The following is a 25469-nucleotide window of genomic DNA, read 5'->3' on the forward strand; positions in this document are numbered from 1 at the left end:
TTCACCTTCTGCAACTGGCGATCTTCATACATCTCACGTTTGATCCCATCCTCTGGGCGCGTAACTTTGGATTATATCTAGTTTCTATTTGGTCTTGTTTAAATTGGGATCATCTCCGCTTCATATTCATTGGAGACTGTCTGTCCTCCGATCCAACTCACCAGTGCCGTCCCATTGTGAAACTCAGCAATGGCGTATACGGACGACGCTGTCAAGGCAAAGCTCTCTGCGCTCAATGAGACGCAGGAGGGCATTGTCACTGTTGCGCAATGGGTTATGTTTCACAGGTTGTCCACCTTGCTACATCTGCCAGAAACGTGCTAATGGACCGCTTGATAGACGGCATGCCGACCGAACCGCACAACTCTGGCTCCAGAAGCTACGCGACTCTCCGGCTCCCAAGCGACTCAACCTGATCTATCTCGCGAATGGTATTTTCTTCCCGAGTGATAATCCGGACGAAACTAACCCAGACCAGAGGTTGCGCAGCAGTCACGGGCTCGTCGGAAGGAGGATTTCCTCATTGCCTTTTCGCCCGTAAGTACGCTCTTATGGAAAGCCGGGGCTCCGCTAATGGAGGCTAGATAATTGCGGAGGCGGTAGCGGCGGCATACAAGGGATCATCCAACGATATCCAGCAGAAAATTCGACGCGTGGTGGAAGTATGGCGACAGCGAGGCATCTTCGAGCCACCTATCCAGGAAGCAGTGGAAGCGCGCATCGATGGTATGCACCCCCAGCACCAATCTCTGTATCGCGGACTTTTCTCACTCCAACAGATCTCGATAAATCTCGATCGACCGGCAAGAAGCCTCCTCTCGGGGGCTCGCTCTTCTCCAGCCCATCCACCGGTTCCACTCCCTCCGAGCTCCAGCCTTTAGTCCCCCTCCAGGTTGCTCTCTCCAAAGCAGCCATGTCCTCCGGGGCCTCCTCCACAGCCGCCAACGCCGAATACGAAAAGATGCACGACCCCAACACGCCCCTGCCCACACCGCCGGTGCACGCCGCGCGACTCAGCCAGCTCCTCAAGACACTCGCCAACGCAGAGAGCTCCGTCTCGGAGGTCATCAAGTCGCGCACAGCGCTCATCGAAGGCCTCGAGAAACTCCTCGAGACCAACCGCGGAGCTCTCTCCAAGGAGCAGTCGCTGGCGACGCAGCTCACAGAGCGCATGGGCGAAACAGAGCACAAGAAGCGCGAGGTCGAAGACGGCATCATGCGCGGCCTAGCCGCCCAACACCCACCCGCTATTCCCGGTGAAGACAGCGCCGCCACCGATAACGTCCCACGCCCGGAAGTCGAGGCGCTGACTCCACCCCCAGTGGAAGCCTTGACACCCGTCGGGTCCCCCAAGCCCGAAGCGCGAGAAGCTACCGAACCGGGCCCCTTCAGCGGCGGGTTCACGCTCTCTGGGTTCGAGCACCCGATCGCCCAGGACGTGACACTGCCTCACAATCTCCAAGAGAGTCTCAACGGACTGCAGGCGAAGAAGCGCAAGGTCGACCACACCGAGGAGGACTACGCGCAGTTCGCCGGGGGGGATCTGGATGCTGACGTGGCTGAGTTGTTGAAGCAGGAGGGTGATGCCCAATGATGATTTCTATTGCCATGTACTCATTGTTCAAGGATTGATGGTTATATTTATATCGTGTTTGATATAGTGTTTTTACCCGAGCAATTGCATTCTTTTGTAATCTAGGCTGTTTGACAGGTAATAAGATGGTGAATGGGAAAATGCAAAGAAAAGATAATGAGATACCAGATCGTAAATATTTCCCATCGCCTAAACTCCACCATATAAACCAGCTATATAGATCTATCGTAAACATCATGTATACCCAAACCAAACCCGAAACAAATACCCTCTAGAAAGAGCATAAAAAGAGAGAGAGAGAGAGAGAGAAAATCACGCAACCAAAAAACTCGCCAAACTGCCCGCCGCCAACCCCCCAACCAACATCAGACTCATAAACCCACCCGCCGCCTCCCTCTCCCGCTCATCAACCCACACCCCAGCACCCATCATACAGCTACTGGACAAAAAGCCATTCGTGGCGCCAAACAGCAGCTGCACGATCACCAGGTAAAAGGCGTCGCTTTTGAAGACGGCGCCTTGGCCGTCGACGTTGCAGAGGAGGTAGAGGGGGAGGAAGACGACGCGGGCGAGGGCGAGGGCGAAGAGCGCGCGGGGGCGGTGCGCGAGGGTGGAGAGGGAGGGGAGGAGGACGAGCATGCGGCCGGTGAGATCGCCTGCGTTCCAGAAGAGGAAGGCGAGGGGGATGAAGATCTCGGGGCGGAGGGTTGTTGTGACGGGGAGGATGCGGGAGGTGTAGACGGGAAAGATCATGGTTACTGCGAAGCAGAGGAAGATGGAGGTGGAGAGGAGGCGGAGTTTGGAGAAGAGGGTTGTGAGGGGTGTTTGGGTTTCAGTTTCGGGGGGAATTGTGTCTGTCTCGGTGGGCAGGTCGGTGTAGTTGGGGATGGTTTGGGAGGGGGGTGTGGTGTGGTGGTGGTGGCGGCGTTGGCGGCGGACGAGAGAGAGGAACGAGACGAGAGCGAGAGAGGATACTGCTGTCGCTGTGAGGAAGTACCAGAAGGCGGACTTGGACGCGGCGGAGCTGTTCTCTGGCGGCGGGGGCACAGGCTCGCTGTCTTGTTCGGTGGGGTCTCCGGATTGATTTGTGGTCCTTGGGACGGCCAGCACCGATACGATCTGCACGATGCAAGGCAGCACGCCTGCGACGCCTTGGCCGCCCATGATCGCTTGGGTGTACTCCTCGCGCCCGAAGCCGGCGACGTACGCAAAGACGCCGTTCTGGTTGATTCCGGTTGCTAGACTGGCGCCGCAGACCATGGTCATGAGGAAGGCGAAGTAGAAGCGGACGTCGGCGTCGCGGGCCACGACTGTCGAGATCGCCAGCATGGTGAACACGACGACATTGATGAGGAGGGAGACGACGATGCGGCGGGGATAGGAGGCGCCGCGTTGGAGCCTGGCGAGGGTGTACGAGGAGCCCAGGTTGGTGATGGTCGAGACGGCGAGGATGGACGGCTGGTAGTTGGTTGCGGCCCAGGGATCGGCCTCAAAACGGTGATGGAAGTACGGAGACGCAGCGAGAAACATGTTCCTATCATGGTTCTGTTAGACAGGGGGTTTCTAGCTTTAAGTTACATGACATACCATGCCCAGAGCATGGACACCCCCAGGAGGAAGAAGACGCCGTATTCGAACCGGGAGAAGCGGGGTTTGCGCCGCAAGATGGAGGGATCCTCATCGTGATCGACCGGCTCGTAGGCCGGAGGCGGATCAGACCATCTATTAAGAAGATTCATATTGAATGGATGTTCAATTCAGAGCATCGCCGAAGGAAGAGCGCAGCTTTGAAGATGAAGTAGTTGGTTGTGGTGTTGTATCAGACCAAGTCACCTGAGTGAGTGCCAAGACATCTACGTCAGTTGGCTGATTAGTCAGCTGGACTGCAGTGCACACAAGTTTGACACAACTTGTGCAGATGACGGTGAGAGATAATCAACCTCATGTTCACTCTCTACCTAGTATATATTATATTCTTGATACCATCCTCTGTGAGGAACACCACTATTGTATGGGCCTGGATTCGATGAATACTCCCAGCACCCATTAGGTCATCTTCTGACAGCGGAACCACACAATCCCTCGAGAAGGACATAACCATGCGGTTGTCATAATATAACCACGGATCAGTGAACCACAGCCATGGGTTGGACGGTTTGTTTATTTACGCCGAAAATTTCTCATCTGTGAGATTTGGTAGACACCACACTCGGCCAAAATAACCTCAGATACTAGAGCAAGATCACCAGAATTGTAGGAAATTTATCGCCCGTTACTAAGGTTTAGCCAGACCGTCCGATAATATGATTCGACCCTCAGCAGCCCTGACATTTAGAGTATGATTGGCAGTCAATCACCCCTCTCCGGTGTGATTCGTGTCGCCCCGATCCTTACTTGAGAGGGTAATCCCACCGACCCCATCAGCGATCGTCCCAATGGCCATGATAAGAGCACGGGTGATAGGGGGTCCACTGATGGCCAGGCTGTTGATGATCAGAGGTGGGACGGGTTCCATGGACTCCATAGAAGGCAGTATTGGTAACGACATGAACAAAAATTGATGGAGGGACAGTAACAGAAATCGAATGTAGGGAGTACTCTTGACCAAAGCCGTTGGATGACCGGTGGATGGATATTAGGGTTCTCTAGTCAGGGGTCAATGCATGGGATTTGGGGGTGGCACAATGCTGACCATGGCAGTCCAGTGGTTTGTGATATGGGTGTAATTTCCCCCACTACCGGTCACCATACAAGGGTCATGTTAGCAACAACAACAACAATAGTTATTATGTATCATTTCGCTAAGAGTGTCAATTCCTCATCTTAACATGGTTCGTCGGATGGATACTCGGTGAACAGCTGTCATGCAGCCTGTAAGGTACGGGCCAAGTCGCTTGGGAGAGAAGGACCTTGGTTGGGTACGGAGGTATACATGGGATGGAAGGGTTCGCGCCTGACATAACCACGAATGAATCTCTTCCTCCATGGACAGCTCACGTCGTGATGAACCTCAGGAGGATGTTTACGGATGTCTACCTGGTCATCCGTGGTAGATCAATCCTTGACAAACCCAATTCCCTATCCAACTGACCTATCGAGGGTTGACAACGATGTCAGGCTGACATTCCAGACAACCACATGGCCAAATCGATCTATCTGATTCTTTTATCATTCTTCTTGATTCATCAATTGACTGTACATTCCTAGCCCCTATCCACGCACTACAGAACCATACCTATCATGCCTGACTCTCTGCGATGGTATGGATACAGTTCGAATAGTCTTCTTGGATCAAGTGAAGGAAGTAATTAAATACCGTATTGTACCAGGGAACCGGGCAAGATCGGCCAGTCAGACAGAGTCTCGACCGCTGGGCAAAGTGGGTCTTTCTACTAGATCCATCCAATCAGCACCCGTAAAACAAACATCTCAGGCACCGTTGGACCTCTCCACCAATCACATCCACCCCTGACTGGGCCCCCTTTTTCGCTGTAATTTCACTCCATGGATTGTTTTTCTCTCTCCCGTGCACGATGGATCCCCTGAAGGGATTCCCTCCACTGAATCCACTCTCTTCCCCCCCCCCCCCTTCCCGGGCCCTTCTTATTCAACTGTCTCCCCCATCATTCTCTCGACTTCCCTTCTTCTTCTTTCTTTCCCCTCCCTCTATCCTTCTCTCTCCTTTCTCCAGGTTCGCATCTCACATTCTTTTAGTGTTGCGTTTCAGAGTCTCTTCCTTGACTCGAGTCATTCTTTCGAATCTTATACATCCTTTATCTTGCGTTCCTGGATTTGCTTTTTCGTGTATTCTTTCCAGCAGCCTGATACCCGATTCTTCTATCTTCCCTCATCCCTGCATTCTTCCACAATGCAGATCAAGAATTCTGTGCTCCTTGTGACGGCGCTGACGGCCTCCTCGGCCGCCGCCCGTCTGCACGGTCATGAGCGCCGTCACGCTCACCCCGAGCGTCGTGGTGTTGGTGACATGGTCTATGCCACCATGGGCGGCAAGGTCGTCTCCTGGATCAACGAGTGGACCGGCCATGCCACCACCTCCGCCGATGATGCTCAGGCCACCGCCGCCAGCGATGCCACCAATGCCATCCCCAACGCCCCGGCTCAGCCCACCGATGCCCCCGCCCCCAAGTCGTCGGATGATGACGAGGACAAGGACGAGGACGAGGACAAGCCCACCGCCAAGGAGCTGACCAAGGGCAGCTGCAAGGACTGGCTGTGCAGCAAGAACGCGGGCGACTACACCCGCGATGGCTTCGGTGAAGCCACCAAGAACAACGACCTGAGCTACATCTTCTACACCGGCAACGTCGGCAAGCCCTGGGGCAGCAACATCCAGGAGGTCGACAAGTCGCGCGCCTGCGAGTACGAGCACGTCGTCCGCTTCGATGGCAGCGAGAAGGACCCCTGGACCCTCACCTTCTGGAACAAGATGGGCCCCGATGGAAAGCTGACCGGTTGGTTCGGCCACTCCGCCCTGACCATCCGCATCCAGCCCGGCGAGACCAAGTACGTTGCCTTCGACAGCGACTCCCAGGGTGCCTGGGGTGCCGCCAAGGGCAACACCCTCCCCGTCAACCACTGGGGTGCCTACGCCTGCACCTGGGGCGAGTTTGACTTTGGCAACAATGGCAACGAGGGCTGGGTCGGCTGGGACGTGTCCGCCATCGAGGTCATGAAGACCACCAAGGAAGTCCAGGGCATGAAGATCTGCAACCACGACGGTAAAGGCTGCTCCAGCATCTCCAACCTCGGCAAGAAGGTCGAGAACGCCTACACCGACAAGGAGGAGGGCGTCGACGGTATCGGTGGCCGCCACCCGCCTGGCCCTGCCCGTCTGATGGTCAACATCGACTACGAATAGATTCGTCTACCCTCTACTCTTTCAATCTACTAGTCCATTTTTCTTCTCTACTCTGCTTCGTCTGAAATCAATTGCGTTGGAGGTGCTTTATTTGTGTGCGGTAGCAACCACCGTCCGACCTGATGGCTCTTCTTTTTCGTTCCTTGTACATATACCACAGTATTGTCTCTAGTTCATAAATTTGTTACGAGTTATGGATCATCGTACATGACAGTACTCTTGAGAGTACATCTTGATAAACCGATCGTGATATTTTACCGGGGCTACCCAGTAGTATTTCTAAATATAGCACGCCAATCGGGCATACGGGGGCCGGGGCGCCACGGCGACTATTGCTTCAGACTGATCAGGTTCAAGGATCAACTCCTTTGGAGGCAATCGTTCATTTCAGAACCAAGACAGTAGACCCCAAATTTAGCCATCTCACACTCTACTTTAATATACAACACAGCCCCATTAATCCACTCTATAGTTAGACCGCGGAGAGGTGAGAGGCATCACCCGGTGGTGGACTCCGCATACGGAGTAGTTGTGAGCGGCCTGGGGCTAGAACCAGCTTGAATTATTCATTTGCTCAGTCCAGATCTATGGGCCTGTTGTCACATCACGGGCTATACATTTCAATTGTTACAAGGTAAACGGCGAACTATCTACTTCGGAGCTATACCTGAACTAGTTGAAAGGAATGCACATTCTCCCATATTTCTGCGTGGCTTGCTATCAACATGATATATGCATCCACCATATGCATAGTCATCGAATTGCAAGCATATCTCTGTACATAACACTGTCCGCAAAGTTTATTCTCTTCCAGGGTTCACATCGCGTGTTCCTCAGTAAACATAGATGTGGCTGATGGTGAGACCACGTGGTTTAGACTTGAGTAATGAGGGTGTCATGCTTAGCAAGCTTACCTCAAAGAGCTTACCACGAACAACATACTCTGGCAGATACAAACACCAACAACCCTTGAGTGCTTGAATGCTGAATGATTGAACCATACAACGAGTTAACTAACTATTCAGCATAACCCCGCTTATATAATCACAATCCCTTTTGTGGTTTTCATGGTTCAGGTACACATTACTAATCTCCATCACCAGCAATCCCACTTTCGCCTCTCCTCGCGCATCACAGCATCACTTCTCCCCCATTCGATTATTTCTGACCAGAATGGGCTGGGTAGGAGTAGCTGTGCTCATCGCGACCGCCTGTTTCATAGCTTACCGCTATCCGACAGCCGTACGGACGCCAACGCCGGCCGTCCCTCCTGCGCCCACGACCGCGGCCCGAAAGGAAGCAGAAGCAAACACCGAAGAGTCAGGGCCTGTGATAGAAAGACAGCTCTGCAAAGACGGACCTACACCGGAGGACGCCAGCGCAGAGACTTCTGACTCGCAGTCCACGCCCAAGGCGTCTGCGTCCGCGTCTGCCGCTCCCGCTATCGAACCCCCGACTCTCCGCCTAGACAATGACGATAAGCCTGTTATGACCACATCTGCACAGCTATCCACCACACCCTCCACTACGGATAAAAGCGCGAAGCCAGCATCAACCAGCATGCTTCCGCCCCCACCACCGCGGAGCTCTACCTCCGCCCCTCCCTCCTCATCCTCATCCCTCTCCCCGAACATGCCTCCCCCCTCCGCGCCGCGCCTCCGACCAACCCCCACCACCACCACCACCACCACCAACATGAACAACAACCTCCTCGTCCCAGGCCGCGCACCCCCGCGCCCAAGACCAACAGCTCCAGGCAGCGGATCACTCCTCGCCCCACCCCCCTCAGCAGCCTCCACCCTCCGCGGCGGCCCCGCCCCCTCAAGCAACAGCAACAACACCCTCTCCATCCCGCCCCAAAAAATGGTCCCCTCCCCCAACTCGCACCGCAAACGCGCCGCCCTCGAACCAGGCTTCTCCCCGCTAGACTGGGCAGCGCTCACATCCAACCCGAAAAACACCCTGCGGGGCGCCGACCTCCCCGCTCACCTGATCCGCGTAACGCCATCCATGCTCAAGGCGCACACGGGGCGCAAGGGCTCCGACGCGTGGACGGTCTACCAGGGCAAAGTGTACAATATCACGCCGTATGCACCGTTTCATCCTGGGGGGAGGGGCGAGTTGCTAAGGGGGGCTGGGAAGGATAGTGCGCAGTTGTTTACGGAGGTGCATCCTTGGGTGAATTGGGATGCGATTTTGGGGGAGTGTTGTGTGGGGATTTTGGTGGGGGAGAATGAGGGGGCGGCTGATAATGGACTTGATGATATGGATTGAGGGTTTCTTTTTGGTTTGGTTTATTTAGGGGGGGTAATGATAGATAGATGCTGTATATATGGATGTTTATTATTAAGGGAGGCTTATGGCCTATATAACATAGCATAGCATAATTAGAGATACAGGTTACAACAAAGGGAAAAGAGATAGAACCAAAAAGCAAGAATACCAAACCCACTCATCTAATAGATACATATCAGTTTCTCCAACTCGGATATATCCGTCAGGCACCGTTCCCCATGGACTGTCCCGATCCAACTAATCGATCCCTCGTGGATCTTTTCGAAATGCACAGAAGGAATGGGATCGACTTTCTTGATAGTCGTGCATCCATTCTATATGCTTTACACTTGGAATGCCTAGCTTTCTTTATCTTTGACCATTTACCATTTTACTACGATAGCTAGATCATACTCGTCGAGAGGTACTACTACTAAAGCTACTCCTTATATAATGTACGGCGTGCATCTTCCCCAGGGGATACGGGGTGCCGATGGGGCCGTTAGGTACTTATTGGTGGGTATGGAGTCTGTTGTTATGGCGTATATATCTATTCTATATCTCGTTGTTCGGTGGGAAGGACAAGACGGATGATTGGTATGGATAGGTATGGATAAGGATATGGGTGTGCATGCGCAGCTAGGGTGATATTATACTGTTATTCTCCACAGTCAAGTATTTCATTCGAAGAACAAAGTAGAAGCACACGGAGATCACCCATCTTCATTTCTAAACGAATAAGGCAGAGATATATACCACCAGACCCCCCTCAACCAAACAACCAACCAACCCAAATACTCACCCCCAAAGCCCTAACCCAATCTGAAGCAACTGACAACACTACTCAACCTCATCCTGCGCACGGATACTCTTCCCTCGAGATGCGCTTTTCTTGCGGTAGTCGTACCCCCTGCCCTTAACCCGGATGTCCTGGACCTTGGAACCACGTTTCGGGGACGAGCATTTTGCTGGAGACCCCGCAAGTAAAAGACCCCAGAGAGTATCATATATACAGGGCAATTCATGGGCCATTGCCGACAGCTGGGATTCATCTACCTTCCCGGTGAGATACTATCCTCACATTTCTGGGGAATTTTGTACCCCTGTTGTGATCAGTGTCCTGTCCTTCGGGAGTACGCAGCGTCACTTGCTCTGTCTCATGACTTGATCAATAGATTCGTCCATCTGCCCGCTGCCCTCTATGCCAGTGTCTGTCTACTGCTTGCCTAACAACAATATCAGTATGGATTTGAGGAGCCTTCCTGATATCAAACACGCACGTCCTCGTTCGCTGGCTGTTCAGGAGCAGTAAACCAGAAGGCTGGCAAAACACATCGACCCTACCGACAAATACACACCAGCCGTAGATAGAAACACACATGGGTATAAAGATATCTAGATAGTTTAGATCATATACATACCTACCTGAATCACACCGTCCTCTCTATCTACCCAACCAAGCCCTCAATCAAACAATCACTCACCCCACCTCACCCCGACCAGAAACCTCAAATAATTCAAAGCTCATCCTTCCCCACCCCCTCAATCCCCACCAACTCCGTCTCAAACACCAACGTCGACCCCGCAGGGATAGGCCCCACCCCGCGGTCGCCGTACGCCATCGCCGGGGGAATGGTCAGGGTGCGCTTATCGCCGATACACATGTCGAGGAGGCCGTTGTCCCATCTGTCATATTCAACACATTAGCATAACTCTACCTTTCACTTCACCCCGCACATGTACATGTCATGCACAATACATCCACACGCATTATCATATAAAAGGGAAGTGAGGAGAGGGGAAAAAGAAACCCACCCCTGAATAACATATCCCTTGCCCAACGGAAACGTGAGGGGCTTGCCGCGGTTATAGCTGCTATCGAACTCCGAGCCGTCCGCGTAGAGCGTGCCGCGGTAGTGCATGGAGACGGTGTCGCCGGCGGCCGTCTTGCGGGTGCATTCCGTCGAGTGGGTGGTGTTGATGTCGAGGTCTGTGATGGCGGGTTTAGCGTCCGAGGTGGCTTGCGCGGCGAGGGGAAGGAGGAGGGTGGTTAGGGCGGCGAGGAACTTCATTTTGAGCGGTGGTTGTTTTTTGTGAAGTATTGGGTAGTAGGATGGGTTGAGGAAGTCTGGGGTTGTTGTAGGTGGTGAACTGTGGAGTGATTGAATGGAGAGGGGACTGCGGTTGAAACGTGGGTTGGAGTGGCGGGTCGGATGCGGAGAAGCCTGCCTAGCTTGGTTTAGTGGGTTGGGTCTCCGCTTTTTACCTTGTGGATGAAAATATGGTCAACTACGTACTTCCTACCAGTGTCATCTACTGAACTTATCTTCTATCGATTTATAGATGTAAATATGGAGTCAAGTCATAATTCATTACTTTTGATATCTAAGCCCACTTCCCCAAAAGCGCCATCAGCAGCGCCCCCAAACACAGCAAGAAAAACGCCGCCAGCACATGGTGGATCGGCGCCTTGCGCATCGACGTGCTGAACATAAACTCATGTGCCAAAAGCTCCACCAGCGCCGTGTAAATCAAAATCCCCGCCGAGATGGAATCGAACACGCCGTTGACAACCAGTGTCGTGTAGCCCTCGGGCGGGTACGATGTGCGCACCCCCAATCCAACGGCAATGGCGATGGGCGTCGACAATCCGAACGCCGCACCCAGGATGTACGGCGTCCAGCGCTTCGAATGTGGCCACGGAATGGTGGCCAGACGCGATCCCAATCCGAGCCCCTCGAAGGTCTGGTGGAAGACCAGGACGATGTATAAGGTGGTGAATTCCTCGCCTGAGACGGCCAGGGTGAGTCCGATGAATACGGAGTGGAAGATAATGCCGAATTCGAGGATGAAGATGGATGTCAGCTGCGCCGCGTAGTCCTCCAACGAGGTGTCTTTGACGCCGCCGCACTCGGGATCTTCATGCTCCCGCGAATGGCCGAGATGGTCCTCGCCGAGGATGTGGCTCTGGAGATCCTTGGGTTCATTGGAGTCGGAGTACGGCTCGCCGCCGGAGTGATGGTCATGGTCGTCGCCGTGGGTGTGGGTGTGGGAGTGAGCGTGGCCGTGGCCGTGGCCGTCGCCGGAGCCAAAGCGCGCGTACCGCATCACCATCAACTCCACAAAGAACAGCACCGCGATCGTCATCAGGATGATACCCTCGACCCAGGAGTACTCTGTGATCGGGCCAGTCAGGCACTCGTTCTTGAGGGCTTCTTCGGCAGGAGCCAGCAAGTGGATAAAAGCCGTGGCGATGATGACTCCCGAGCCGAAATATTTGGCGATGAAGAAGAGCCAGGAGCCGATTTTGGAGTCGCCATAGCGGCGGGCGAGAACGGGGAGCAGCGCTCCGAAGGAGGATCCGACCAAAATGACGAAAATGGAGGAGATGCGCACCCCCATGTTGCCGTCATATTCATTGCCGGTCTCACAGACCGGTGCGGGGCCGGATTCCTCCTCACGTGCGAGGAGGGTGTGAAGGAGCGACATGTCTGATGTGACTGTCTAGCAGAGGAACTGCGTGATACCTGGGCTGAACCCGGTCTGTGTGGGTCGAAGAAAGAAGACAGTGCTTGACTGTCTGGCACGATCGAATTGTCCAATCAATGTCCAAGAGGGAGGCCCAAAACTGCAGAATATCACGGATACGCTGATGGCAGAACGCAGAGAGGGTGGAGGAAATCTTCCCAAAAGCTTGTTTCTGAGAATTCCTGTCGTGCAGACTCTCTCAGTTATATGCTTTCTCGTTGTGTGCCCAAGCGACTGTCAGAGATTGCACTGTCCACAAGGTCCCTCTCCACTTCACTCCACTCTTGATCACGACAAGGTTATGGTTCCAGCGATCTCCCAAGAGACTGAGGACCTTATGATACAGGAGATCCGATGGAAGCTGGAGCAGTCGGGTCACTATGCAAAGACTCCGCGAAACCGGTCGATGTCAGTGAACAGAAAGAAGAGTCACTAGGAAGGAGGGAAGGGAAGAAGTGACGGTGGGATAAAGTGGTCCATGATGAACATTCCCTCAAGCGCCGGGCATGGTGGGTTGGCGTTGCGTTGGGTTGACGGACAGGGGGACCTTGGGAGAAGAAGAGCATCGCTTGGCGGTGGATGGGAGTTTCTTGCCAGGCGAATAACAGCTCATAGTGGCGACGTCAAGCATGGGTTCGAAGAGTTTTCTTTACCCGTTTCGGTCGTTTCTGAGGACCTTGCGAGCCAGCGGGCCGTCATCTGCCGCGCACTGATTGGCCGAGCGGGCTTATCAGTCACGTGAGGTATCAGTGACCGTCAGTGCTATCCACTGATTATGTAATGTCCATTGTGCACATTTGCTGCAACATGAGAGTCTGTGATATCTGCAACCATCAAATGATCATAGATGACCAGTATGGATGCTTGAAGACTGTGTTGGCAATGTGGGTTCCTCATGGCGAGATATAGATCCATTCGCTTGACATGGTGATTTGATCTATGGACTCGACACGGTCACTGTATATATACAGCGGTCAGACAAATCATTCACAACTAACCAGCAAGTGATAGAGTAGCCGGCTACTGTATATCAAACACAGGCTAGGATATCTATCCCTTACCTACTAGGCTACTACGTAGCAGCAGGTAGACATGCCATCCCTCACAGCTGGCACTTAAAGAATCAAGATCTCAACCACGTGGTGGACAGCTCACTAACCCAATTCGGCAGCTGGCTTGGGCGCCCGCACCTCACCGACCGCATGACGACAGCTCACCTCGTTGCCAGTAGGAGACAACCTCCTTGCTCCAAGCTTGCCGACCGCTACCCTGGGAATATCCCCACCTGTGCCTACCAGCATCTAGATCACCGAGATCAGACACCACCACCCTAGGAGGTACCCCATCAGCATGCCTCCCATCCGCCGATACCTCCGCATCAGCAAGTACACGGTCCTGGAGTGCCGAATTTACCTCGAGAACCCCTCGGACACGCGATGGCTTGTGGACCCCCGTGATCGCATCCTCCCTCGCATCTTCGCCGCCATTCGTCCTCTCGTGCTGCCTAAGCTCCGCGAAGAAAACGAGAGACTCTTTTCGCGGAAGAAGGGGAAGCCTGTCAAGGATGTGATTGCAGAAGGTACTCCACCTGTTTGAGATTCTACCTACGCCAAGGAAGAACACTTGCTCACTGATCGTTGTGGTAGATGACTTCGAAGTAGCGTTGTTTCTCCGCGAATCGCGGACCCGTCATTCGCTCTTGACCCGCCACAAGGAGTTCGACGGCCCGGATGCCGCCTCCGATTCACGACGGGCGGGAACGGTCGATGGCCACGGCGGGGCCGCCGAGTCGGGCATCATGGTTGAAAGCGACGATGAGGAATTGGATCTGAATGCTATCCCTCGCGCTACAGAGCAGGTAGCTGAAGAAGAAGAGGAAGACGTGCATGGGAAACGCCAACGAGGGTCCGAATCGGAGGAACCGCCCCGTCTGCGAGCGTCCAAGCGGAAGAAGAACGAGGAGGAGCCCACCGAAGACAAAAAGATGCGTTTCCAAACGAACTACGAGGGTTTCAATATCTACGGCTGGACGTTGTGTCTGCTGGTCACACGCAAAGGCGACCGGGTGTCGGCCCGACCGACGCAGTCAGAGTCCTCTCGCCAGGTTCTGATGGAGGAGTGGATATCGACGCAGGCGCAGGCCGATTTGGATGAGGAGTGAGGCCCAAGCAGAATCGAGCATGTGTTGTGGCCTGCTTAATTCTAGGCTCGAAATCTTTGTGCGACCCCAAGTCAAGTCAGCTGTTGTCTTCCCGTCTCCCTTCATACAGTGCAAGACTAGGAAGCTGGTTTCGTCGCAGCTGTTTTCGAAATAACGCTGCAGCCACAATATGCAGCTCCGATCTATCCACCCCTGGAATAATATACAAGAACATTGCAGTGCAACCTGCGCAGCCAAAAAATAGAGGAAAAAAAAATCACCGCTCGGAATTACGCCACCATCGCGCCCATACGGCAAATATCCGGGCATTTTCCATGCTCATGGATGCTACACAACCGCTAACCGATGGGTCGCACCACCCACTGCAATTGCAGATGGGCTGCTGTATGACCTGGATTGATGGTTCTGCCCAGGACCGAGTCCCGTGGAGAGTTGCAGTGACTTCGAGAGGTTCTGCAAGGGTGTCGATAGGTACCGACGGAGGACCTGATCAAGGGCTAGTCCAGGTACTGGAATGCGCTAGTCTGGCCTCTAGCTGTACCGCTGGTGTAATCTTTGCACCCTGTCACCTAGACGAGACAGTAACAGCGATTATCTCGGATCCCGGAACATCCGTTCTCAACTTGATACATGCCAGACGCAGTCTATCCGGGACAAACGGGACCGCAATTCGACGTTTGCTGTGTGGCGCGGAGAGCCAGTTAGACTTCCGGCTCGCTGCATAAACCATGACCCTCTATGCAAGTCATACCTGCAACCAGGGTATGTTTCATCTTTCGGTAAACTCGGAGACCCCTCCACGACTGATTCAGATCGGCAAACACGCTGCTTAGCCATTGCAAAGAAGTCCGAGACACTCCGCGTTCTCATGTCACTTCCAGTAATTAGCCGAACGGTCGACAGTAACCATGAGTTCGATCCTCCTACCGGAGTATGTAGTCCAATCCCCTTCCGGTCAGGGTGGGGCCGACTTCCTGTTCCTGGCCTGTCGCTAGCCGTCATTACTCATCCTGCAGAATATTACAATGGTTTGACGTCACTTTGGGTCGATTTTTTGATGTTGGCGCGGTTATGATTTTTTTCTTTCTAATTCTTCACTTTCTTTGTATTGGCATGAACTGCCACGGAGGAAGACCGATGAAGATGAACGACGAAACAGTGGACCATGGTTGAAGGTGAAACCGGACTATCTCATTGGGATCCACCCGTCTCCCTCGCTAGCTTGGTACTGGACGGTGGACTAGCGATTGGTGAGGACAAGTGTGGTTGGTGCCTGACTTGCAGGTTTTCAACAGTCAACTCAACTAAACGCCGGACGGAGCTAAGGAGCGGTGAATCACGGACGGGTCGGTTTCTGGAAGACTCTGACCCATTCGACAGAGCGGAGTATCTGGTGATGATCATTATTCTGATGTCCCTCGGGTCGGCTAGGGAGAGGTATCCCGTCCGATCTGTGGATGCGACCCGGCGGTTTTCGCATTCGTATTCATTCCATACCACTGATGGGAACGCATGGTTTACCCAGGAGGACTTGATTGAATGTATATACAGTCTCCGGACAATTTTGCCCATCTCCCGCCGCTTGTCGGTTGAAAAGTCCGTTTTTAAGCGCCAACCCCTTTCTCTCGCGCTCCATCGCGCCGGTCCGTCAACACTTAGGTAGACACCGGAAGAGCGACTTGTCCGTCTCCGCATCGAGAATCGCTCCCCCCGGCCAGCGATCCACCGGCAACCCACCGAGGAAGGACCTCTTCCAATGATCGTAGGGAACTACTCCCAACGGCGCGGAATGAACGCCCCCATCGGTGGGGATCTCATTTCCTCAACTCAACCGTGTCTTTCCTGTTTCTCTTCTCATTCTTGATTCTTTATTTCATTATTCCATTCGAACATCTATTATTAATCTTAAAAAAATTCTTCCATTCCAATGGCTAAACCATGCCGAGAGACCCGACCCATGTAACGTGTGCAAGTCACTCAAGATGTGGGATGATCAAGCCGACCGGTATCCTAATTTTGACAAGACGGGCCAATAGAAGATTCCAACAATGGACCTAAGATTAACTCGACGATCAGTCACGGGTAGAATAATCCATCAATGGCCGGACGGAGTAGCGGACAGGATTTCTGTAGCACTCACCATTGTATCTCTGATATTCGGCGATACCGGTACTACCCATTACCGATTGGGTTGTACATACCTAAGGGAACTAGGTTGTGTTAGTGCTATCCAAGGGGGGATGGCGTGCTCGTACAGCCAGATTACAGTATATAATACACACTATGCCAGGTTTACACGGTTAACCAACCATTAACCAGGTATTAATACAGGAGAGTACATAATACTAGCGCGGTAAACTCTGCAGTGGTATCCTTATCCAATACACACCATCTAATCAAATTCCAAATTCCAAATCACTCTCGCTGCAGAACCAACTGGGGCTGATAATACTTTAATTTCCTGCGCGTCGCTAGTGTCGCCCAGTGGCGAATCTCATCATGGAGGGGGGGGGGGGGGGAAGAAGATTCATGCGTGTGTAATACTGGATATGTGCGACTGTGCGTGCACTGATGGATCAGCTTGGTATGATGAGCTGATGGGTTTGGTTTTGTTTTTGAGTTGACTGACGTGCAGGAGATCTTTTTGTTGGTCGCTCATTCAAGCCCATGATACTTTCTTCATCCTGGTTTGTTTTTAGGTAACTGTCTCTATATTTATGACTTTGGGTGTTGTACGTGTCTTATTCTCATTTCCTTTTTCTTATTGATTTAGATTTAGATTTATTTATTTTTGGTCTCCATGGGTGTTGCAGAGAAGGTCCCGGGTAGGGGGACCGACCTGTAAGACATTGTAGTATCTGGTAGATACATTTGTATATTATAGATTAATTGATTAATCTATTGAGGTGTGTCATTCTACTCCAGTTCGTACCTTTTCATTCATTTCTAATTCTAATTCTAATCTATAGATGCATAGTATCTTGTAAACCCTGACTTCTAGCCAGGTACCAAGTCACCCGACCATCGTTAGTTACCGTTGACTAACAAAATCCCCTCGTTTTTTCTTTTGATCCCAGCCTGATCCCACCAAATCCGGAGCATGATCGTAGCGGTCTGACCACCACCAACGATTGGGAAAAATCAACCACTTGAACCATCCCCGACCAATACCAGCTGAACTAAAGACATGGGAATGCAAGTGTCTGATCTGTCATGATCACCTGCAAGGAGCGCTCGGAATCTTGTTGGGCGGAGCCAATCACCGAGACGACCCTCAGCCCCTGAATATCCCGTTCCTGTCCCCATACTGTTCCATCATCCATCTCTCCTGGAGACCAACAATCAGAAACCTAGTGTCTAGGTGAAACGACCTGTCACGGTCACCTTGCCACTTCCCCCTCTCTTCCTGACCCCCTGGGGAGCCCGACATTGTGGCTACGGCAGGACCACCAACACTTGTCCAATGCCCTCTTCACCATGGATATTTATTTTAGTCACGACGTATTGTTATTTTTATCAGTAAGACGAACACGAAACATAAGAATGTGATCCTGGAAAATCATCCTTTTCAGGCAGCCAATGATGGGGGACCGTGCGGTATGATATCCCAGCCCCCTCCCCAAAGCTCTCTCAACTCTGAACCCTCAAGGCTGCGACTGCGACGATGGAATTTCGATCATCGCTCAGGATTCCTTCCCTCCCCACCCCTCCCTTTCCTCCACATCTTTCTTCCCTTATCTTTCTCTTTCGCTCTTTGCTTGTACATAGTACATACGTAGGGACTACGTCGAATGCGTTTCATCTCCCTGTTCTAACCTCTTGCACTCGGGATCGCCTTCTCCTCCCTAATCCTTCAGGATCTACAAACTGGCACGTGTTGGAAACTCTAGCCATGGGAACGATGAGCAGCTAGCTGGTTACCATACAGGGAGGTTGATTGAGTCATCGATCCCGGTGTGATAATCCTTCGTATTATTAAGACGATTATCATCCGTCGCTCTTGGTGAACCCATCGGATTGCATGGCGTGGCGTCGCATCGCATCGCTTTGCATTCCTTGTTGACTATCCCGTCACCCTCCATCAGACCCCGTGATGTAATACGCTTTGCGTATTCCATAATTATGTAGCCTGATCATGACTCGAGTATAATTCTGTTCAAAGAAGATTACCATCTGGAACCTTTAATGAAACAAAACTAGAACAAAAGCGAAAAGAAGAAAAAATCATCAGGAAGCAGGAAAAGAAAGGACCAAATCCCAACCATGACCATGACCATGACATAAAAGAACGATATAGTGGGGCCTTTCCGTTCCGATTATCTGACCTTTTTCTTCTGTCCTTCTCCTTTCTTCCACCCCCCCCCTTACACTACGCTGAGAAAGAACTGTGTGGAGTCCAAGTCATGTAATTTAATTTTTGACACACTACCACTAGGCTGTAATTACCGTCCTGGTCGAACAGAACGAACGGAACGGATCAGGAACCAAGTGTCCTCCCCGGCCATCATTCAACCTTTCTTTCTTCCCCTCTTCAAGTATATTCTGTCTATAATCTTATTATTATTATTTATTATTGAATGGTAATTATCCGGTGGTGCACATAGAGTGCTCCAGGTTACACAGGGCATCCATCTCCTTGGAATATCGGGTTATTCAGACTATCCTCCAGGAATGGAATGTGACGACGGTGGAGGGCGAGCAATACGGTGCCTGGTAACATTCGGTAACATTCTAGAAAATTTCCCTGGGATTGCCGATTGAGGTCACCTTCTCCACTCGACTGACGTCGTTTTGTTCGTTTTCTGTTGTGCCCTCCCGTCTGGTGTGGAGCTCAGCTTGCCGCAGGGGGGGGGGATTATGGAGTGATCATTTAATTAGTAGTATTATGATTGATTATAATTTTCTTTTGTTGGTTTTATTATCATTACATTATTATTTTCTTACCTGCTTGGATTTTTGATTTTTGATTTTTGATTTTATTATTATTATTTTTTGGTCTCTTCCTTTTTCCCTTTTCTAGTTGGATTTTCGATTTTAATTTTTGATTTTAATTTTTGATTTTAATTTTTGATGGATTTTGATTTTTCGATTGAGGAACCGAACAATTATATATTAAGCTGGTTGTCCTCGTCCATCATTGATCCTTCTCTCTACCTCTATACTTCCAAAGACAGACGAAGCACACACACCACTATCAAAGATACCTATCTACATCGAACCACAGCCAATACCAACCCAACAACCAACCACCACAAACGACCACCACCACCACCACCACCACCACCACCAACCTACACCACCTACAATCAACATGCCTTCCGTCGGCGGTTCTGCTTCCCAATTCCCTCCCTGCCCGGGTCCTCCCCCCAAGGGCCCTCTGCCTCCTCTCCCCAAGTAACTGGACAAAACACCTTATTGAGACGAACGACACCTGATGACCGGCGCACCAAACAAACGGAGTTGCATTCTTCAGCATGGATATCACGACCCGCAGCCACACAACCATTCTTCATTTACTTTCTTAATTCTCGTTGGAATTTCCTCCTTTCGCGATCTACACTACACCTTTTAGTCGACGCTTTTTCGCATACCTGCATAACCTCCATTCGCTCCATTTCGGATTTCGTTTTACCTCCGGGGCGATGGATTCCACATGATTATCCTTTTTATTATTTATTTTCTTCTACTACCGATTTTATTACCACACTCTTCGAATCACCAGCGCAGGGCGCTCCTCATTTTCTTTACCCCTCGTTTTCACCCCCGCACCAAGGAAACACTCATGGCAATCCGGGCGCGACACATGCGACATGGCGACGTCAAGTGTTTCGAACGAAAAGCGGGGGCAGAGTCAAGTCACCAAAGCGGAGGCGATAAACATGCAAGAAACCGAGAGATAAAACCGACGACGATACTATGATCTCACCCCTCCATCGAACCGTCGCATCCGATTTCCTGTTTTATTTATCTTAATTATCCTTCTTTTTTTATCTTTGTCTTCATCTTGATTGGCCACCCCCTGGTTTCCCAGGCCCTCTCTCTTGCAATTGCATCAGCTCAACCCCGACTCAGCTCATCACCTCGGACGTCGGCCGTTTCGCAACCAACCAACCAGATCCCGACGCAGCCGCATCCCCGCAGGCAAGATGACGCACAGCTGCGCAATGATCCATTGCACCGGGGCGCTGTCCTCACAAGCTCCCTTTTCTCAGGCAGCCAGTGGAGTTCGTCATCCCACACAGGGCGTGGGATGACTGATGATGACCCGCACTCGGGATTTGACACATGGCACATGGGCACATGGCACGGCCTTGTTTGGTGCCTTTCTGCCCTGGTCCTGGCCCTTCCTTGCGCCTTGGCCCGCTCCGCAGGCAGTGCATGGCCTGGCCTGGCCTGGCCTGGCAAGGCTGGATGGATGGAAGGAAGGAAGAAGTAGGCAACCAGCTTTTGACTCACCCATTCGTCCATGATAATGATGATGATGATGATGATGGATGGGCTGAGCCTTGCTTCTTTCTTTTTCTTTTGTCTGTCTGGGCGAATGCGAATTGGAAAAAGACGACATCACTTATTAATTACCTATCTTTCGTTTTGTGGCTTTTCTTTATCATACACGGAACGTTTTGTGTTTTCGATTTGTTTCGATTCGCTTTTTCTTTCTTTGTTTGGGCTTTTGTTTTGATTTTCTTTTTCTTTTCTTTTTGTTATCTGAAGCAACGGCATGTATAATAGACTTAATATACCCAACACGCACGCATCTCATTCTGTCAGTGTTATCTGCAGAATATATCTAATTCTTTTGCTCATTCATCTATCCATTATTATATCTCAACGATTATATTCAATTATTTAATTGTATAAATATATATATCCCAACACTATACCCATAACAAAGGGATAGATCTCAAACCTCCATTTTTATCCCTCCCGACACAGCCGCGATTCTCCATGTAAGAATGGGATGATGATGTTTCACGAGCGCATGGCCAGGGCACCACCTCCACCACCACCGTTGCAGTAACAGCAACAGTAACTAACAGTAATAGTAACGGGCTTGATCGAGCCCACTAGGGCCGCCCTTAGTGGGTCGATAGCGCGGGCCACCATCCCTGTCCTGTGGTGACGGTAGGACGATGATTCGAGGCGGATTATTCAACCATGACATACTATCCTTCAGCCTTGGCTTTAGTCTTTCGTTCTTTTTCGGTGTTTCCGCCCCTTATCTACGGAGTATCCGAGCGATGTTAATGTTGGGACTTTTGTTTTTTTTTGCTTATTTGGGGGGGGGGGGGGGGGGTTGTCTGGGTAGGGGTGTTATTTTTATCCTGTCTATTGAGTTTGATGCTCGCTAGTTGCTTGGGGGTTGGGATCCTGCTCGTTTGTGGCGCTGATACGAGATGCGAGTCGGGTTGGTGTCGATCGGCGAGTTTCGGCAGATAGTTTGCGTGCTGGAATTATAGTTTATGGATATGGATGATGGTGTGGAATATAGACTTTGGGAAAGTGTATGTTCTGTTGAGGATCTGGTTTGGATTGGCTTGAGGGTTGGATAGGCGATAAGCCTAAGAATCACTACCTATCTGGAGCCAGCAGCAAGGAGACGAGTGGGGTTGGCTCTTCCATAATTTGAGGGGATTGTTCCGAGGCTGAATGGCTCACCCCTCGGGATTCTGTCGGTCTTCTGCCGCTGCTGTTATTGCTGTGTATTTGTTGCAGATGGAGTTGGGCTGGGATGGAATGAATTGGGTGATGCAAACATGATTAGTACGGGGGATGTACCTTGTCTACTTACAGTTAGGTACGGACTAACCCTGGATAGCAAGTATACGACTTAGGGCACAGAGCTACAAACTACAACTACAAATGCAAACTGCAGACTGCAGAGAAGACGAGATCCGATCATCGACGAGGACCAGGACCAGGGCAAGTGTCCGATCGCAGGTCAACTGACCACGGGGTGTTTCACTTTGACAATGCTGCTAATTCGGACTAGGTTAGAGGTGCGTCCGGTGGTGCTATATCATCATCGTTATTAATGTCGTGTACCCTGCCGGGAGTTCGAGTAATCCGTCCGGTTGGACCACTCGGCCGCCACTACACCCGGGAAAACCGTCAGGATAATCGTCCTCCCATTGCTGGGAGAGAGTCGGCTGCAGATTCCTATCAGATAAGAGAATGCCACCTTGCTATGATAGGAGAGTCACGAGGGGGTTGCAACGTTTAAGCACGTCGCTTTCGGCCAATCCGGCCGGCGCCATGCTGCAGTAGAGAATGCGGGCGCCTGGGATCTTTTTGCCTGAATACATGCGGCTCATGATCGACCCCGTGTCAGATTGAGTGGCCGGTGCCGGCCTTTGTGTGGAGGGAGATGGCACATTAACGCTCCATGGTTTTCAGTCGGGCGTAGACGGCATCTACTTCGGCATCTGGGGGTGAGACATTTGGTATTATCTCTCTCCTATGCAAGGTATCGAAACGACGTGGATGGGGCGCCTGTTCTGTTGCATTGCAGCTGGTTGTTGAAGTAGATACCCAATTCATCACGGAGGATCAGGGCTGTAACTCCGAGAGTATCAAGTTTCTGGATAAATTGCTTGCCAGCGTGGGGAAGGATGCTGCCTCAGGCTGCCTCAGGCACCCGACACTTCCCGCGCACCCCTCCACGTGATCCTCCACCACAACACCACCATATCGCATCGTCACTCCCTCCGCCTACCCCCCAAAGTCTAAAGCATCATGGTCCTCGAACTACACGTCTGGGGCCCGGCCTTTTCCCTGCCGTCAATTGATCCGAAATGTCTCGCTGCCATCGCTTACTTTTCCCAAGCCGTCCCTAAGGACGCCTGGGTGCTGGTCGCCAGCAGTGACCCTTCCGTCTCCCCGACTAGTACGTTGTGATCCCCTCCCCTGGCACGCCATCGCGGTTTATTGCCCCGTTGGTGAAATCATTAGCGCCCTCGGCTGACGGAATTACCCCCCGCGTCACGCAGATGAATTACCCGCGCTGAAGAACGGCCCGACTTGGGTCAGCCAATTCCGCAATATTGTGGACTACCTCCGGCAGTACTCGGACGGCGCATGGGACCTGGACTCAAACCTGAACGCGCTGGAGACAGCGGATAATACGGCGTATGTTCCTACCTCCGTTCCCAATATAGCACACAAAATATCATATTTGCAAACACGAAGAAACCTTGAAGGATTCACAACCCATATACACAAAACGCGTTACCTAACCTGAAACTAGATTCTCCTCGTTTCTTGAATCCCGCGCACAACCCCTCATCGACCTCTCCCTCTACGTATCCAGTCAGAACTACTGGCAGTGCACCTCCCCCGCATACGGCGATCTTCTCCAGTGGCCCAACCAGTGGCTGCTCCCCCCACGCATCCACTCCGCCGCAAAGGCCCGCACCGCCCACCTGGGCCTCTCCGCTCTGGACCTGGACGCCATGGAGGATCAGCGCAAACGTGACCACTCGGCCGCCGTCGCGGCGGGGAAGATCCCCGCAAACTTCATCCAGCGTCCGCGTGATACCGTCTCGAAGCTGCTGGGCCGCACGTCGCATCAGAGCCAGTTCCGGCTCGAGGCGCTAACAGGCGAGCTGTTTGAGCCCCTGGAGGCCATGCTGGGCGGGAAGGACTACCTCGTGACGGCTGACCGTCCCACCAGCTTGGATTGTTTGGCCACGGGATACTTGGCGCTGGCGCTGGTGCCGGAGCTAACATTCCCCTGGCTGCGCGACGCCATGAAGAGCAAGGCCCATAGCCTGACAGCGTACACCCAGCGCATGCGCCACAAGTGCTACGGTACGGCGGCGGTCAAGGTCGCCGACGCGTACCCGTCTCTGTCGCCGTCACCGTCGCCGTCGCACCTACCGTGGCAGACTCCGGAGCGTGCCCGTTTAGCAACCGTGGGCTACACCCTTATCAACTCTCTCGCGGACAACACCCCCATCCTGAGCTCCATCCGCGCGCAGAACCGGCTACGCCAGGCCGTCGAGTCATCCAAGGCCGACCTGTCTGACGTGGAGCGCGAAGCTCTAGCCAAGCATGCTACGGGAATGAAGAAAGACGTGCTGGTGTCAGTGGCGGCTGCCGTTGGCGGCGTGGTAGCGCTGCTCGGATACATGGTACAGACGGGGTTCTTCTCACATGAGGGCGAGGAGGAGTACGAAGAAGAAGAAGAAGAATACGAGGAGGAACCGCTCGAGATTGAGGTGGGAGAGGCGCCGGACGCGTTTGGGGTGATGGGATTGTAAAGGAGGAAGGATTTGGATGTATAACATGTACTCTGTATGCCTATATTTGTTTTCAAGCCTGTTATGGGGGTTTTGGGATATTGCGGGGCGATATACTCCTAGTCTTGTTGATGTCGAAGCCGCTAGGCTGTTGCTTTGTGCTCACTATCTTGGTATGCGTAGTATGAGGAAAACCTAACGGGCGGCAAGAGCCTACCCAAATGACCGTCTGTCGCAATACGAGGTTACTCACAAAGCGCAGAAGTGTCAAGACATCTTTGGTAGCCGACTGGTAATTCCTTTCCACATCATCATAGTTGATACATACATAGGTAGCCGATAAGATAGCATCACATGACCCCGCGTCTCGGCGCGCTCCATCCGCACTATACATCGCGACATTCATCACCACTCCAACCGCGATCCAAACACCATGGATCCAGATGGAGCCACCATCCTATCTGGCCTCAACTCCGCCCAGGCAGCGGCGGTCTCCTCGCCCGCCGCCATCCTCCAGGTCCTGGCGCCCCCAGGCTCCGGCAAGACCAAGACGCTGACCGCGCGCGTAGCGTACCTGCTCGCGCACCACGGCTACCGCCCTCAGGATGTCATCTGCTGCACGTTCACCATCAAGGCGAGTCGCGAGATGCGCGAGCGCCTGGCCCGACTGGTGGGCGAGCGCACGCAGTCCCGTCTCGTGCTGGGCACGTTCCACTCTATCTGTCGGCGGTACCTGGTGAGTTACGGGTATCTGATTGGGGTGTCGAAGGGGTTTGGGATTGCGGATTCGGG

At 52.3% G+C, this 25469-nt stretch overlaps 10 protein-coding genes across 10 annotated transcripts; 6 read left to right on the forward strand and 4 right to left on the reverse strand.

Moving 5' to 3' along the window:
• The first annotated feature begins 17 nt into the window (after positions 1–17).
• On the forward strand, positions 18–1711 carry P168DRAFT_305967 (CTD-interacting domain-containing protein). Its single transcript, XM_024838977.1, has 5 exons — positions 18–287; positions 340–431; positions 479–537; positions 585–726; positions 780–1711. The coding sequence occupies exons 1-5, from the start codon at positions 190–192 to the stop codon at positions 1592–1594; spliced, it is 1206 nt and encodes a 401-aa protein (XP_024691308.1). The 5' UTR covers positions 18–189; the 3' UTR covers positions 1595–1711.
• On the reverse strand, positions 1672–3394 carry P168DRAFT_256343 (nucleoside transmembrane transporter FUN26). The gene is made up of 2 exons (XM_024834511.1): positions 3182–3394; positions 1672–3128 (listed from the first exon to the last, which is right to left on the reverse strand). Exons 1-2 carry the CDS (start codon positions 3331–3333, stop codon positions 1907–1909), a joined length of 1374 nt encoding a protein of 457 aa, XP_024691309.1. The 5' UTR covers positions 3334–3394; the 3' UTR covers positions 1672–1906.
• Positions 3395–5528: 2134 nt separating this feature from the next.
• On the forward strand, positions 5529–6705 carry aspf4 (allergen Asp F4). The gene has a single exon (XM_024837484.1). It carries the CDS (start codon positions 5595–5597, stop codon positions 6471–6473), a length of 879 nt encoding a protein of 292 aa, XP_024691310.1. The 5' UTR covers positions 5529–5594; the 3' UTR covers positions 6474–6705.
• A 702-nt stretch (positions 6706–7407) lies between these two features.
• Positions 7408–10059, forward strand: P168DRAFT_328724 (uncharacterized protein; the record flags this gene model as incomplete). The annotated part of the gene is made up of 2 exons (XM_024841381.1): positions 7408–8560; positions 9990–10059. Exons 1-2 carry the CDS (start codon positions 7647–7649, stop codon positions 10057–10059), a joined length of 984 nt encoding a protein of 327 aa, XP_024691311.1. The 5' UTR covers positions 7408–7646.
• A 205-nt stretch (positions 10060–10264) lies between these two features.
• On the reverse strand, positions 10265–10819 carry fkbp3 (peptidylprolyl isomerase family protein FPR2; the record flags this gene model as incomplete). Its single annotated transcript, XM_024836055.1, has 2 exons — positions 10265–10433; positions 10563–10819. The coding sequence occupies 2 exons, from the start codon at positions 10817–10819 to the stop codon at positions 10265–10267; spliced, it is 426 nt and encodes a 141-aa protein (XP_024691312.1).
• A 313-nt stretch (positions 10820–11132) lies between these two features.
• zrfB (low-affinity Zn(2+) transporter ZRT2) lies at positions 11133–12236 on the reverse strand (the record flags this gene model as incomplete). Its single annotated transcript, XM_024839544.1, has 1 exon — positions 11133–12236. One exon carries the CDS (start codon positions 12234–12236, stop codon positions 11133–11135), a length of 1104 nt encoding a protein of 367 aa, XP_024691313.1.
• A 1389-nt stretch (positions 12237–13625) lies between these two features.
• On the forward strand, positions 13626–14436 carry P168DRAFT_239131 (uncharacterized protein; the record flags this gene model as incomplete). Its single annotated transcript, XM_024833652.1, has 2 exons — positions 13626–13854; positions 13922–14436. The coding sequence occupies 2 exons, from the start codon at positions 13626–13628 to the stop codon at positions 14434–14436; spliced, it is 744 nt and encodes a 247-aa protein (XP_024691314.1).
• Positions 14437–15394: 958 nt separating this feature from the next.
• On the reverse strand, positions 15395–16308 carry P168DRAFT_190472 (uncharacterized protein). Its single transcript, XM_024833012.1, has one exon. It carries the CDS (start codon positions 16129–16131, stop codon positions 15628–15630), a length of 504 nt encoding a protein of 167 aa, XP_024691315.1. The 5' UTR covers positions 16132–16308; the 3' UTR covers positions 15395–15627.
• A 4231-nt stretch (positions 16309–20539) lies between these two features.
• On the forward strand, positions 20540–21319 carry P168DRAFT_190543 (uncharacterized protein). The gene has a single exon (XM_024833013.1). The coding sequence runs from the start codon at positions 20722–20724 to the stop codon at positions 21163–21165; it is 444 nt and encodes a 147-aa protein (XP_024691316.1). The 5' UTR covers positions 20540–20721; the 3' UTR covers positions 21166–21319.
• A 1756-nt stretch (positions 21320–23075) lies between these two features.
• P168DRAFT_190553 (uncharacterized protein) lies at positions 23076–24729 on the forward strand. The gene is made up of 3 exons (XM_024833014.1): positions 23076–23323; positions 23427–23565; positions 23684–24729. The coding sequence occupies exons 1-3, from the start codon at positions 23173–23175 to the stop codon at positions 24696–24698; spliced, it is 1305 nt and encodes a 434-aa protein (XP_024691317.1). The 5' UTR covers positions 23076–23172; the 3' UTR covers positions 24699–24729.
• The last annotated feature ends 740 nt before the right edge of the window (positions 24730–25469 follow it).

This window comes from Aspergillus campestris, assembly GCF_002847485.1.
Source record: "Aspergillus campestris IBT 28561 chromosome Unknown P168scaffold_9, whole genome shotgun sequence".
Classification (NCBI taxonomy): domain Eukaryota; kingdom Fungi; phylum Ascomycota; class Eurotiomycetes; order Eurotiales; family Aspergillaceae; genus Aspergillus; species Aspergillus campestris.

Excerpts from the sequence above, each read along its gene's own strand:
- P168DRAFT_190472 (XM_024833012.1), bottom strand. The coding sequence starts at position 16,131 with ATGCGGAGACGGACAAGTCGCTCTTCCGGTGTCTACCTAAGTGTTGAC.
- aspf4 (XM_024837484.1), top strand. The coding sequence starts at position 5,595 with ATGGGCGGCAAGGTCGTCTCCTGGATCAACGAGTGGACCGGCCATGCC.
- P168DRAFT_256343 (XM_024834511.1), bottom strand. The coding sequence starts at position 3,333 with ATGAATCTTCTTAATAGATGGTCTGATCCGCCTCCGGCCTACGAGCCG. Across the intron at positions 3,129-3,181 it reads GTGTCCATGCTCTGGGCATG|GAACATGTTTCTCGCTGCGT; the intron begins GTATGTCATGTA and ends GAACCATGATAG.
- P168DRAFT_190543 (XM_024833013.1), top strand. The coding sequence starts at position 20,722 with ATGGCACATGGGCACATGGCACGGCCTTGTTTGGTGCCTTTCTGCCCT.
- P168DRAFT_305967 (XM_024838977.1), top strand. The coding sequence starts at position 190 with ATGGCGTATACGGACGACGCTGTCAAGGCAAAGCTCTCTGCGCTCAAT. Across the intron at positions 432-478 it reads CCTGATCTATCTCGCGAATG|AGGTTGCGCAGCAGTCACGG; the intron begins GTATTTTCTTCC and ends AACCCAGACCAG. Across the intron at positions 538-584 it reads TCCTCATTGCCTTTTCGCCC|ATAATTGCGGAGGCGGTAGC; the intron begins GTAAGTACGCTC and ends AATGGAGGCTAG.
- P168DRAFT_190553 (XM_024833014.1), top strand. The coding sequence starts at position 23,173 with ATGGTCCTCGAACTACACGTCTGGGGCCCGGCCTTTTCCCTGCCGTCA. Across the intron at positions 23,324-23,426 it reads CCCTTCCGTCTCCCCGACTA|ATGAATTACCCGCGCTGAAG; the intron begins GTACGTTGTGAT and ends CGCGTCACGCAG. Across the intron at positions 23,566-23,683 it reads GAGACAGCGGATAATACGGC|ATTCTCCTCGTTTCTTGAAT; the intron begins GTATGTTCCTAC and ends ACCTGAAACTAG.